At 56.0% G+C, this 14,697-nt stretch overlaps 1 protein-coding gene across 3 annotated transcripts in view; it reads left to right on the top strand.

Annotated features, from left to right (window-relative positions):
* Window positions 1-10,279, top strand: part of BMP1 (bone morphogenetic protein 1) — a 43,504-nt gene extending 33,225 nt beyond the window's left edge. For 2 of the 3 annotated variants that reach the window (XM_030312429.1, XM_030312430.1), the window contains 5 exons: window positions 1,721-1,846; window positions 5,006-5,133; window positions 5,537-5,750; window positions 7,360-7,610; window positions 9,536-10,279. In XM_030312429.1, the coding sequence (XP_030168289.1) occupies window positions 1,721-1,846; window positions 5,006-5,133; window positions 5,537-5,750; window positions 7,360-7,610; window positions 9,536-9,670 (854 nt within the window). In that variant the 3' untranslated portion in view covers window positions 9,671-10,279. The other variant, XM_030312431.1, reaches the window with a different exon arrangement.
* Window positions 10,280-14,697: the final 4,418 nt, after the last annotated feature.

The following is a 14,697-nucleotide window of genomic DNA, read 5'->3' as shown; positions in this document are numbered from 1 at the left end:
TTCCGGAAGCCAGTGCTCAGCCCCCTCCACTACTGATGGAGACCAGGAAGAGGGTCACCTTTGTCACAGACCCCACCTGCCCATTTGAATGCCAGCGGACATCTTTCTACCTCACGATTCCCCTCTGGAAATCTGGGTGTCCGTTCGATCTACACAGCTTCCCTGAACACCTGCCTCTGTGCCAAGCACACAGTCCCCAGAGTGACCGCAGACAGACTGGAGCATGTGTGGGAGTGACAAACACATGCCTGTAGCCTGTGTCTCTGTGTGTGTGTGCTCATGGGAGAGTGCGTGTGTGGGTTGACCCGAACTTGAGCAGCTGCATGTGTGAGCACACTTGAGTCCACAGGTCTGCTGAAGAGCCTGTGGTCTCTGCGTTTTTGTGTCTTTATACCCACGTACTGGCCCCTGAGTGCCTGCCTATGCATCTGTGCGCACGCTTCCTCACACACATGTGGGAAGAAGTAGTGTGTGTCCCTTATGCACACGTGCACACAGGTGGATGGCTGGCCAGTGGTATGTGTGCATGCGGTCTCTATGTCTGCCTGTGGGTCCTGCGCCTGAGTGTGGTGTACCTGTGGGTCAGTGTCTGTGCTGCCCCAGTGGGACCGCAGTACATCCCCGAGGGATCCCGTGTCTGTGGGCATGCTGGTGTGGGTGTGTGTGTCTAAACACAGCCTGTAGCTGCAGCAGCCAGAGTGAGAGCTCGGAGCTCCCAGCCGGGCCCACCCTTTCCGTGGGCTGCTCTCCTCTACCAGAGACTCTGTTTCTCTCCCTCCATATGTGCGGGCCTCGTGCCTACCCCTCCAGGCCTTCTTCCTGCCGCAGGGTCTCTTCCTTTCTGTTTCTGTCGCTGTGCCTCTTCCCACTTGCTCTTCCTCTTTGACCTGGCTGCGCCGGACATGGCCGTCCTGCATGTGTGTCCCGCCGCCTTCCCGCATTGCCCTGTGAATCTGCCTCTGAGGCCCCGGGTTGGTTTTCACTGCTCTCCCTCCCTGGTCCCTGCCCTCCACCCCCACCCCTTGGTCCCTTTTCTCCTTCTCTCTCTCGTTTCAGAAAAGAGGCCCGCTCTGCAGCCCCCTCGGGGACGCCCCCACCAGCTCAAATTCCGAGTGCAGAAAAGAAACCGGACCCCCCAGTGAGGCCTGCCAGGCCTCCCGGACCCTTTGTTACTCAGGAACCTCACCTTGGACGGAATGGGATGGGGGCTTCAGTGCCCGACCACCCCCCACCTCCGCTCTGCCATTCCGGCCTGCCTCCTTCTGGCCGGACAGAACTGGTGCTCTCCTCTCCCCTTGTCCCCCCCTCCCATGGACAGGGGACCTTCCCTGCCCCCACCCCCTCCCATTTTGATGGTGTCTGTGACATTTCCTGTTGTGAAGTAAAAGAGGGACCCCTGCGTCCTGCTCCTTTCTCTTGCAGTCTGCTTGTCCGTGTGTCTGTTTTTCCACTTGTCCGTCTGTCCAGTAAGCAGGTAATGGTAGAGGGTGCCCATGTTGGTCAGCTCCAGCCCCCAGCCCTCCCTCCACCCCACTTCTACTTTCTCTCCCCACAGCTGGGCCACTCAGCTGGCTCCGCTGGATGCATTGCCCTGGACCCCACCGTGGCCTTGGCCCCCCCCGGGGGGAGGAAACCCAGCCAGCCTCCCGCTTCCCCTGGGGTGACCACCCCGACCTCAGCCCTGCACAGACCTGGGCCTGCCTTGTTTGCTCCCCTGCAGACAAGGACGAGTGCTCCAAGGATAACGGCGGCTGCCAGCAAGACTGCGTCAACACCTTCGGCAGCTATGAGTGCCAGTGTCGCAGTGGCTTCGTCCTACATGACAACAAACACGACTGCAAGGAAGGTAAGCGCTGCCAGTGCAGCGCCCAGAGCCCCTAGGGCAGGGCCAGCAGGCCCAAAGGACTGGAGGCTGGGGACATGAGGACACGGGTGCCATCTCCATCTGGCCCGGTGTAGACTCAAGGTCACGAGTGGTCTCTGAGGTTACCTTGTTTTGCCTCCCACCTGGCCCACAGATTCTTCCGTCCTCAAAATATCCAAGCCACACATGCTTCCGTGTCTCCTTGTGCATGTTAGGAGAGGAGGGGCTCACACTCATCCCCAGGCTCCATTTTTAGACTGATCTTAGTGCTTCTTAAAATCCATGGGCAAGTCCTTGTCTTCATAACGACCTTCCTGTGGCAGAGAGTCGAGATGGCACAGAGGTCGAGAGCACAGGCTGGAGCCAGGCTGCCTGGCCCAGCCCCACTGCTTAGCCAGCTGCGCACCCTTGAGCACTTCTGTTTGTTCCTGTGTGACACGTAGGTCGCAATAGACCTACCTCATCAGGGCACAGGGCTCTCTGAAGTGCTCCAAGCAGTGCTGAGCTCATAGCAAGCACAGTCGTATGTCAGCCGTTATTGGTCACACTGCTGACCCCTGGGGACATTCAGAACAGGGTCACCGCCTCCCAGACACTAAAGCCCTGCAGATATTTGAAAACAACACTCATATCATCACTAACATCATCTGATAGCTCTTTGGACATGCTACAACACTGGCCTGTTCCAAGTCCTGAATGCCGTTGTGTCCCCCGCTTGCTGGGGCATACTATCCCAGCAGCACAACACAGACCTGGCTCTGCCACTGAATGTCTGTGTGACTTTGGGTGAATCACTGCACCTCTCTGAGCTTCCAGTTCCTCACCCATGAGATGATTAACAATGGTAACTGCCTTGCAGCATACTAAAGTTTACAGATCTTGCTTGAACACTTAGCACAGTGCCTGGCAAATGCCTCTTCTCACTGTTCTTAGGTGGACAACCAAGGTATGAACAAATAAACTCCTGGATAAAATAAACAGAATTGAAGCACTCAGCAGTGACCCAATGGACACTAAAGAGCTTCCAACCCGATTACTTCGGTCTACCCGAATACGAAGTTCCTGATTCACAGGGCCTCCACGTCTTTTAGCTGGAGGGGACCTTATTCTGTGGTTGTCCAAAGTGCATTCTCTCTCTGTGTGTACTGTGTGAAAAAGAGTACATCAACATTAACAAGATAGCTGTGAGAGGTTTTACACTTCTAGGGTGGACGACCTGTACATAGCTGAGTCATTTTAAAAGCACTCATGATTCCTCACTCAAATGATAGGCGAATTACAAATCAGTATTTCCTGACTCCTCCTTGCAGAGGTTGTGCAAAGTTCTGCAGGGACCTCAAGAGGGGAGTTCCTCTGGGGTGCCTGGTTGGCTCCGTTGGTAGAGCATGCAACTCTTGATCTCAGGGTCGTGAGTTTGAGCCCCACATTGGGCATAAGGCCCATTAAAAAAAAAAAAAAAAGAGAGGAGTCCCTCTGCCCCCAGGAAGATTGCAGTCTAGCCAGGGGAGAAGTGGGCACACACAGAGAAGTTAGAGGGCCCCAAAGACCTGTGTATAAATGGGGGAGAGCAGCGAATGTGGCCTTGGAGAACCACAGAAGGATGATGGACACAGCCCATAGGTCCACTGTGGAGAGCCAGGAGCTCTACCTGCCTCCACAGGGCCTCTGGGCAGCCTGCACACTGCTCTCTGGGCCTCATGGCTGTGTATTCATCCTGTGAGCCGCTGACCATAGGCACCTATCCATCCCTTTCTCTTCCCCAGCCCACAGTGCACTGGCCGCCTGTTTTTCCCCAAGAAACCTGTCAGATTGGATGATAATAAATCATGAACATCAGCTTTTAAATTCGTTTGTGAGGCCACACTCTCAGAGGTGGGAAGGCAGATTGCAATGGATCAAAGAGCCATAAACAGTGAGAATGGGGTAATAGCAAGTTTTCTTGAAGAACAACTGAGAAGAAAAGGAGAAAGGATGGGTGGCAGCTAGAGGGGAATGTAGGGCTGTGGGGGAGTTACTTTAGGATGGGGCAAAGCATAGGAGGGTCCACAGGCTGGCAGAGATGACACAGAGAGTGAGGGTGGATAATTTGTGGTACAAAGGTACCCAGGTGGACCTGGGACTCCTTTTTGGAGACGAGGAAGGAGGAAGGTGAGTTTGCAGGGAGGGGCTGGGAAGCTGAAGTTGTTCATATCTGAGGCCCTGATTTTTTTCAGGGAGGCAGGAGGTGAGGTGATCTTCTGAGAGGGAAGGGATGGGAGTGGAGAGGGCTGAAGATTTGGAGCCGTTGTTGAGGAGGTAAGGGGTGGAGGTGGTGAAGGACAGATCCAAGAGTATCAAGTGGTTTCGGTTCCCAGTGGTTGAGGCAGATGGGGTTTTCCGAGAGGACACAGTAGAAGGACAGTATGTTGATGAGCAGCCGGGGCGATCAGCCATATAGTCCAGCCAGATAGGGAAGCAAGTTAAGTCAACCAAGGAGGAAATATTGGGAGAAAATAGAAGGATCAAGACCCTGGAAGTCTCTCTAAAGCTGAAGAAGTGTTGAAAGGATAGTGAGGGCCTGAGCACCCTGGAAGAACAGGAAGTGGTCACAGAGAGGTGATGTGTTTGTAGCATCAGGAAATGGTAGGTGATGGCAAGGCCTAGAGTAAGGTGATGAGCAAGCCCGGCTTGAGAGGAAGAAGATAAGTGCCAATAGAGCTGAGAAGGTCAGGAACAGAGAGGCTAGAGTGTTGGCTGACATCACCTGGGATGGCAGCAAGAATGGGTATAGAACTGAGTCAGGTGCCAAAGTCTTCTGTGAATGTGGAAGTGTGGCAGGATACCAGAGGATGACAACATCATGGAGGGCAGAGGGGGTGTGGCCAGAGGCCTCAAAGGTCCAGGGATCTGCACGGGAGTGCCTGTGAGGGCGGCTTTCATGGATGCTGCCAGGCAGACCTCGCTTGGAGGCAAGCAGCTAGATTTCCCCGGCCATGGGTAACCGAACAGAAAAGAAGTAATGTAAGCCTTCCATCAGTTTGTAGGTGGGGGACAAGAGAAAGAAGCAAGGAGGGCAGGAGGGAAGGGCTTTGTTCCTTTCCTCACAGGAGGCACTAGAGCACCAAGGTTCTTGCTGATCCCTTTACCTTCACTTCCCCACAGCCGGCTGTGACCACAAGGTGACATCCACCAGCGGCACCATCACCAGCCCCAACTGGCCTGACAAATATCCCAGCAAGAAGGAGTGCACCTGGGCTATCTCTAGCACCCCTGGCCACCGGGTCAAGCTGGTAAGGTACCCACACCCCAGCCTGCATGGGGACCCCTGCTCTTCCATGCCATCGGGCTACACCTGTTTCCTATCAGTTCCAAAGCTCTGGGTAATTCAGAGGTCCTGACCAGAGCCATGCAGACTGCAGGCTGGTGGCCTGGCTGAGCCCACAGGGCTGTCATCCCTGTGAGGATCCTCATGAGCCCCAAGTCTGGTCTGGACAGAGGCCCGGTCCCAGTACATATTGGGGGTGTGCCTGCCATTACCCATTCCCGGGTCCTCCCTCACTGCTACCAGCAGTGCCCCTGGCAGGGGCTGCTTCCCTGGTCTCCATCAGCTGGGGTCTGGAGGCCTAGATTTGGGGCCACCTGCTGCCCCCCCAGACGCATTCTGAACTTGCTGTCCTCCCTCATGCCCTCTAGACCTTCGTGGAGATGGATATCGAGTCCCAGCCTGAGTGTGCCTATGACCACCTGGAGGTTTATGATGGCCGTGACGCCAAGGCCCCCGTCCTGGGCCGCTTCTGTGGGAGCAAGAAGCCTGAGCCTGTCCTGGCCACGGGCAGCCGCATGTTCCTGCGCTTCTACTCCGACAACTCCGTCCAAAGGAAGGGCTTCCAGGCATCCCACTCCACAGGTGAGGCCATCTCAGGCTAGCCCAATGTCCTCACGCTGTCTTGTTCTGTGAACTTCTGCTGATCCTGCTCTCACAGGCAGGCCCAGGCTCTGAAGTTTCACAGGGGGATTAGAAAGAGTGTATGAAGGGACAGATGGACAGAGCTATGGCCTGGGTAGACAGAGACTGTGTTCTGAGGGCCGGGCAGGGGAGCAGAGAGTGAGCACTAAAGGGAGAGTGGGAGAGGTCCCGATTAGGGGCCGCTAAGTTGCCGGAAAACAGAGGGCAGTGACGCCAGTGGGTGGGGAATCCAGGGATGGGGAGGGAAGCCCCACAGTCCCCAGCGGTAGGACGCCTGACTGTGTGGCAGCCCACCCACATTCCAAACCCAAAAGTCACTCGTCTAGAGATATTTATTAACACATAACATGTATGATGAAGCCGTGCTCTAAGTGCAGGTCACAAAAATGAAGCAGACAAACATCTCAGGCCTTGAGGGGCTACTTAGTGATCGTTTGTCCATTTATCTAACAACCATTTGCTGAGCTCTGGCTGTATGCAAGACTCAGAGGGGCTTATGGAGGTGAATCAGGCATGAGCCCTTCACCCCTGCACACCAGGAACTCGCGGTCCAGAGGTGAGGTGGGACGTGCACAGATAGTTATAGCATGAGACAAAACATGATAAGGTCTAGCTCTGGGCAGGAGTTGGTGGGGTCATTCCAGCAGGGGGAGGAGCCCAGGCACAGCCACAATCCCAGGACAGCTCTGGGTGTGTACAGGTGACCGCAGGTCATTTCGTTTGGCCTGAGCAATTGGTATGTAAAGATAGGACAGTAGTGAAGTGGAAACAGTGCAGCAGTAGAGGAAGCCTGGAGCCCAGGCTTGGGAGGCCTGGAACATCAGGTATCAGATGGGGGCTTCACAGGCTCCTTGTGGGTCTTGAGCCACCTGTTGCGGAGTCCCCAGGACTGCTGGGTCCAGAGCCTCTCATCCTTCCTTGTAGCTCAGGCCCTGTCCCACCCCCTCCTCACCCCTCCAGGGAGACATAAGCACCAGATTTCCTAGTGGCCAGAGGGCTTCCAGAGGAGGATGGACGCTGAGGACCCTGTCCTGCATGCTCTCATTTGCCCCTCCCAGCAGAGGGTCACAGACTGGAAGCCCAGAACTCTATCTGGCCCTCAGTTCCGCTCTGTTTGGCCCACAGTGTGTTTTTTAAAAATGTGAGCCAACATTGAAAAATCAAGAGTTTTCGCAGAAAATCCAGATGTGGTTCTTCTCTCTTAAGAATGGAAGCCCTGGCAACGCAGGGCCCACATTCTTCCATGACAGCCATCAGCTGGAGCAAATTAGCAATGTGCTCTTTTGACAAGCGTGCCCCCCCCAGTGCCTCAGCTCAGAGTTGCCTAACAGCCCGGTGTGTCCCTGGTCCTCTGTGGGCATCTATCCAGAAGTAGAGCAGCAGAGCACTTGTTCTGGGCCACGTCCCAGGCAGGTCCAAACCCACTCGCCCCTAGCCATGTGGCCCTCTCTCCATCGAGCCATGAGGGTTCAGCACAGTGAGGCGCGGTACCCTGTCCCTGGCCATGCTCGGGGAGTGGTGGCCAATCCTGTTGCTCCTCCCCCAACAGAGTGTGGAGGCCAGGTTCGGGCAGAGGTGAAGACGAAGGATCTTTACTCCCATGCGCAGTTTGGTGACAACAACTACCCTGGGGGGGTGGACTGCGAATGGGTCATCGTGGCAGAGGAAGGATATGGCGTGGAGCTGGTGTTCCAGACCTTCGAGGTGGAGGAGGAGACAGACTGTGGCTACGACTACATGGAGCTCTTCGATGGCTATGACAGCACAGCCCCCAGACTGGGGCGCTACTGCGGCTCAGGGGTGAGACCCCACCCCCTGCCCAGTGCCCTTGCCTCTGCAGGTGTGGGGTGCCGGTATGGTGCTAGCACATGCCTGGCCCTTTGCAGGAGCTGGGAGACCCTGCCTGGTGGGTGGCTGCTCACAGAGGCCCGCCCTGCCCTAAGCCATCCCCACCCAGGAAACTCTGTCCTTTTTTGCCCAACACTGTGGTTTCTGCATCCTCTGGGACAGGCCCTGCCCTGACCCAAGCCTGCTCAGCACCAATTTGTTTGGACCTACAGGGTAGCTTGCATCCGGGGAGGTGGATGGAGTTCCCTCTACCACCCCTGCCCCCCCCCCCCCCCCCGCCCTTGTTCCAGTCCCAAAGCAGCTTACCAGGGCCCAGGGTCGGGGGCAGAGGTTGAAGCAAAAGCCAGGGACCTAGGACCTGAGCCGAACTGTGCTAACCAGTCATCTGGCTGAGCCATAAAAACACCCTCATCTCTTCCACTGCCAGTTTCCCTTCTTGGTGGGAGGCCAGCTGGTCCCAAAGCCCTTGGTGCTACTGTCCAAGCAGACACTGAGCATTGCTTCTTGGTCCATAAAATGGCACTTTCAGAGGCAGTGGGCAAAAGTTTGCTTGATTTTAACTGAAGCCACAGGAAAATGACAAAGGTGGATTTATGTTCCTCTCAGAGCTGTGGCTTCTTTTTGTTTTTGTGAATCCTTTCCCCTTTCGGAGAACACCGTATTCTCCTCTCCATTACACACCCGTGCATGCGTGCGCACACACACGCACACAAACACACACGCCCTCCTGCCCCTCACCTCCCTGGCCCCTCACCTCTCTCATGGCTATGCTCCAGTGTAACCTGGGCACCTTAGGAAGTGTTAAACTTCCTTCCTGGAGCAGCAGCAGCATCTGCTGGGCCCAGCATTAGCCAGCTGAATGTGCCCTTAGTACAGAGCTTCTGCTTCACAGGGTCTGGGACAGGGCAGAGAGGTGGGGGGGTGGGGCAGGAGCAGAGCAATAGGCCCCTCCCCTGCCTGGCTCACCACTCTGGAATCCCCTGGTCACCAAGCCGGCACCCCCTCCCCATTTTGCCCTTTGTAACTCCCTTGATCTGGCACATTCCAGTGAGCCACACACCAAATTGGGTGTCCCCAGGTGGCTTCTTCCAGACACTTCCACCAGGCTGGAGCCAACGGGAGGGAACCTGGGGAAGGAACCCAATCCTGTCAGGGCTTCCTGGCAGGGTTGCTGGAAATGTCCCCAAGGTTCTCGGAAATGATGCTTTCTGTGCCCTGAGAGCCAGGGCATCCGTGTGCTGAGGCTCTGTGGGCGGCTCTCACTCTGAGGGCCTGTACACAGAGGTAAGGAGGGGCTTGCAGGAGCTAGGCAGGGGCATCGCCTAGAGCCAACCATGGCCAGAACTGGGGGAGGATGGGAGGGGAATGGCCACAGCTATGTCTGGAGGACCCAGCTATTCTGTCTTCTCCGAGAAGCAGCTGAGACAGTGAGAAGGTAGCCTCTCAGAGAACCCACTCCCTTTGCAAAACCCATTCACAACCACACTCTCATTTGCTCCCTCCCACAACCCCCATCAGCCCTTCTGAGCTTGGAGAGCAGGGAGCATTTACTCCCGCTTGCCCTTGAGGGAAGTGAGGCCCAGAGCGGGACAGTGCCTTGCCTGAGACTTCACAACTAACTTGTTAATAGCAGCGTTAATAGCAGCGCTGGGTATGAAGTGTGACTCTGAACTTAAGGCAAGCTCCTCTATCCCCTGCTTTTCTTCCCCTCCTCCAGGTGTCCCCTTAAACTCTTGCTATCAATAGTCTTCCCCCTGCTTCAAGGGGCTGGGGGAATCTGGTGAATGTCTGGGAGCCGCCCACCTTCCTTAGAGCGGGGGATCCTGGGGAGGAAAAACAGCAGCCTCAGCCTCATGCCCATCCTTTTCCTCTGTCAGCCTCCTGAGGAGGTGTACTCGGCCGGAGATTCTGTCCTGGTGAAATTCCACTCAGATGACACCATCACCAAAAAAGGCTTCCACCTGCGGTTCACCAGCACCAAGTTCCAGGACACACTGCACAGCAAGAAATGACCACTGCCTCACACGGGGGCGGGGACGGGAGGCCTGCTGCCCTCAGTCACCTGGACTGGACAGTGGGAGGTGGGCAGGAGGTGGGCACCCAGTCCCTGTCCCCCAGGCGCCAGGACCTGCAGGCCGATGGTCCAGGTGAGGCTGTCCTCAGGAGGCGGGGGAATAGGACTGCTTCGTGAGCCCCTTCCCCGTGATCCCTTCCTCCTTGCCCCCACCAGAACAAGGGGCCAGGGCCAGGGAGCCAGAGCTTTCACGGAGACACTTGAAGTGGCCATTCCTCTCTGGGGGCCTGGCCTGGGGGGGAGAGCGTCTGTCAGCAGACCCTCCCATCTTCCCTGCCCTCTCTAAGTGCACCATATTGTGTATAGCCGGTGGCATAGCTTCATTGTAATGTACATTTCCCACCCCTTCTCCAACCTCGACATGGTTTTTTTGAGCCCCTATTTCCCCACTTCCTGGGGTGTGAGTTTCCATACGAGTCCCATAGGATGCACCGTGAGGGGCTGCAGAAGAGGGGGTGGGGAAACAAGACGGGGCTTCTCTCAGGCCCAGCGGCTGGTCAGCCACACCAGGGCACACCAGCCAATAAACTGAAAGTGTTACAGCCAGTATCTTGTGCCAGATGCTGTCTGGGACATGGGGCGGGGGGGGGCGGGGGGGGTGCGGTGCATCTCATTCCAGATGTGCAGCTTGCTGTGTCTGAGACCAGCCCACAGCCAGGACACCTGGCCCTGCTGGCTGCACTTCCTTCCCTCAATTCCAGGACCCCTGAGGGTGTGATTTCACACTCAGGCACACACAAACACAGCCTCCTAGCACACTTCAGCCTGCAGGCATACCGCATATACACGCACTGCTCATAGCCCTCCCACACAACGAGAGGAGTGGAACATTCTGTAAAGAGGCTGTTTGGGGGCGGGAGTGGGGGGAGGTAAGTAAAAGGGGATAGGCATGTGTCTGTCCAGCTGGTGTCCATCCATGTCTTCTGTCTCTGACTGGGGAAGGGGTGGGTGGGCTGGAGGGTGTCCCAGGAGAGCTCGCCAGAAGCCAGAAAACTGGCATCAGCCTGAATGGATCTACTGACTGGCCCTGAAACTCTGCCTTCCTGAAGGTCAAACACCCAGTGCTGGCCCCCTGCAGGTCCTTCTCTTCTCATGGAGACAAGAGCCAGACACTAGGCAGCCACTGAGCAAACATTCCAGCTCTGGCCCCCTCTCCCAAGGCTGTGTCTTGTCTGGCCTCCTCCTTCCTGCCACTGCCCCCTCCCTCCCCAGACAGCAGTGAGGCACAGACCTGTTTCCCAGAGACCAGGAGGAGAGAAGCCACATCCCTGCCCCTTCCATTCAGAGGAGCCTCTCTCTCCCTTTACTCTACATGGATCTCAAAGGGAAAGAAAGAGAGAAGACCCACATTCTTATGCCTGGGCTAGCCCCTCCCACATTTCAGAGCCAGGCATGCTGCTCCAACCCCCAGGGCTCCCTGAGATCCTTCAGTGGGTCTGTAGGTCTTTTACTGGCCTCAAGCTCCGCCCTATTGCAGAAGCACATGTTGTGCCTTATGCTCTCTGGACTGTGGGAGGGGACATACCCCTAGGCAACATTATGGTACGGTACACCCCAGATGGGCCCTTGAAGCAGAAAGCAGTAGTGGAAACCAGACACATTGCTGGCATCTGATGTGTATGCAGGACCCTCTCCTTCCAGGAAGCCAGCCTGCTCCCACTGTCAGGCTGTAGCCCTCTCTTTCCGTCCTGAGAGCAGATGAGGCCTTGAGGTCCTGCAAGAAAGGGGGGATGGCCCGAGGGGTTCCTGCCTATTGCTCCAGTGAGGTCACAGGCTGTGACATCATAACCACCCTTCCCCGCCTCCACCTCCTCTGACCTCGGTGCTCAGGACAGCCTGGAGGACCATGAGTAGAATGGAAAGGCCCGCAAACCATTGGAGCTGCCTGGGCATCTCACCCAGACACTTTGCCATTCCCATTTGGCAGAATTTGTAGTTGGTGGTCACAGCTCTCCTCACCAGCCCTCCAGGGCCCTCTGAAGCTCAGAGGACCCTACTCCCAGTTCACGAGTCACATGCCCAGAAGGAACCAGGCTCAGAACCCCCCCCCCGGACTGTGGAGAGTGGCCTGCAGCCCAAAGCGAGTACCCAGTCTTCCACCCCGAACAAGGGCTCTGTGAACAGCAATGCCACAGCCAGAGGCAGCTCAGGATTGACTCATGCAGCCACCCCAGATGCCTGTCCCAAGACTTCATCACCACCATAGACCCAGATCCCTCTAACGACTTAGGAATCATGCTGGTGGGCCTTCCCTGTCTTCTCTGGGCCTATCTTCAGAGGCTGCCTCCCAGTGGTAGAGGCTGCTCAGGACCTGGGTGCAGGTCATTAATATATATTCCAGAACTTTATTCATGCACTCTTCAATGCTTTGCCCACCCTCACCTTCTGCCGGCTTCAGGGTTCTAGACTAGACCAACTCCAGTGTAGCTACCATCAGCTCAGTTGACTCCATGTCATGGGAAGGTACTCCTGCTCCCACAACTGTCTCCAAGCCCCAGAGGGCCCCCTGAGGGCCCCCTTGGTTCTGAGTACATGGCCAGTAGTGGAAGAGCTGGGATGGATCTGCCCGACTTCTAGGTTGAGATAAGCACCTGAAGCTTCAGACTTGTCCTTCCAGGAGCACCCTTGTAGCCTTCAGAGGACAGGACAAAAGAATTAGGAGATGCTGATCCCGGAGACCTGAATCTGCCATGGTTTGCCCAGTGGTGCTGGTCAGCTATTTCCTCCCTGGGCCTCTACTCCCCAAGCTTGTCATCCTCCCCAGCAACCCTCCTCCCTCCTGCCACTGCTGAGACAGACAAGAAGACTCAGGGTCTGTCTAGTCTCCAAGCAGCCAGAGAGCAGGGTTCTTCATGGCGGGGGGGTGGGGGAGTGGGGGGGTGGATGTCTAGGGCCAAGTTTGGCTCAACTATAGTGGAAGGAAAGTCACGTGCCCTGTACCTCTGCTTCACTGTTTCTTTCCTCTTTTTCCCTTCCCCCTCCCCCAACCCTAACCCTATATGCTTCTCTGTCATGAAAAAGGTCACAAACTTGCATGCAAACATAGCCGGTTTTGAACATCAGTGCTACCATTTGGTGGCTGTGTGCTCCTGGGTGAGTCATTTAACCTCTCTGAGCCTCAGTTTCTTCATCTAGACACATGGAATGACAACACTTCACAGGGTTTCAAGGAAGGAATGAGATAACCTTTGAAGAGATCCTGGCAAATGGGAGGCTCTCCATAAATGGACCTTCTTTTCCTTTCCTCTGCCAGACAATTTTCCAGTTCCTGGACTACTCTCTTTCTATGCAAAAAGGAAACTTCTGGGTACACTAGTTTCCAGTCAAGCATTAGGAGCTTAGGGCAGATGTACTCCTGCCAGAGAAGGCAACACTTAGCCCGCAGCAAGGCGGGGCTTGTGGGGCAGCAGGAGACATTTCTGGCTAGCTGGTAGCCTTTCTGGGCACCTCCCAAGTCACACCCTGTGCTTGACTGTCCCTACACACAGGCTGATTCTAGAATCTGTGAAAAGATTTGCTGCTCCAGTTTGCAAAAATAGCAGTGTCTGATTTGGGGAGTGGGGATAGGGCAGCCAGCTGTCTTCCCCAGAGAGCCACGAGGCCCTCCCCACTCCCCCCCAACCCAGCCTCCTCCTGACCAGCCTGCTTCTCCTGCTCCAGCCTCCTCCCAGCCCCACACCCTCCCCTCCCCCATCCCAGGAACATCTGGTTCCAATCTCCTCCAGATGCTGTGGCCAAGCTGTTTTACGGCCAATCACCTCAGCTCAGCTTCCTGAAGGCCTCCCTCCATTTGGGGGAGTGGTCCCTCCTCATCTCTTTCCTTGGGACCCCAGCCACTTCTTTTCCTAACACAGAGAAGAGACGCACACCAAAACCATACAAAACTGTGAGGGTCCTCAGAACTGGCACCTCCCCTCCCACTACCTTGGGAGAACTGTCATCCATTCAAGATTAAAAGAACATTGCTAGCCCAGAAGGGAAGGAATAGGCAGAGGAGACCAAAACAGGGAGGTGGAGGCATGAGTGTGTGTGTCCATGTGTATGTGTTGAGTCTATGTGTTTGTGCTATGCCCCACTTGTAACCTGGAAACACCCCTTGGTGGCCTCTGCCTCATTTTCCCTCCCTGCCTGTACTGGAGCGGGGCTAACTTGGAATCCCTTGGCTGGACAGTGGCAGCCACAGCCCAGGGTAGTCCCTCACCTTGTGGCTCTCTGTGGCAGCCAAGCGTGTCTTCTAAACCCAGCACAGGGAGGTGGTGTTTCTGTGTGTTTGCGTGTGCACCCACTCTCATGTAGACCTCTTTTCCCTCCACCAGGTCAGATTAGAGAAACACAGGCCAGAAGGGACCCCAGGGCAGATTCCAGCGAGTGCCCTGACCCAGCTCTGACGAGCGCCTTGAGCAGCACAGGGCTGGCAGTATGCCAGAGAGCAGCCATCTGGAGAGAGGAAGGAGAAGCAGGCTCTCTGGAGAAACCTGCATGTGGCTCCACCCCCACCCCCACCTCAGTTTGCTGCCTTCATCCCCCACTAAGAGGACACTGGGAGTCAATCTTTTCCTAAGAAACCCAGAGGGCTCACAAAAGGAAGACTAAAGCCTGCTCCTCTGGGAGGATTCCAAAAACCCCTCTGGGGTGGGGTGGGGGTGTCCTGACCAGAGGTGGAAGGATGGATCCTGGAGGTCACTCCCCATCCATGGAATTCTGGCACCAGTGCTGCCCACTACTCCTTTAAAAGAAGGCTCCTTGGCATTTGTGACTCCACAGCCCCCCCTGGTGTTATTCAGGATGGAGGCGCAGCCTTGGTCAGCCAGAAGAGATGTGGAGGAGACCCTTGAGAGGGCCACATATTCAGATGGGCCTGCCCATGTCTTACAGCCCAGGTGGTCCCTGGCATACATGAGGGAGGACAGGACAGTGCAATGGGAAGATTCCAGCCTCTGAATCAAACCCAGGCACTGTCGCCTA

The sequence above is a fragment of the Lynx canadensis genome, chromosome B1 (assembly GCF_007474595.2).
Source record: "Lynx canadensis isolate LIC74 chromosome B1, mLynCan4.pri.v2, whole genome shotgun sequence".
NCBI lineage: Eukaryota > Metazoa > Chordata > Mammalia > Carnivora > Felidae > Lynx > Lynx canadensis.
Note: the sequence above shows the minus strand (reverse complement) of the source record. Positions and strands in the feature narration are given on the sequence as shown.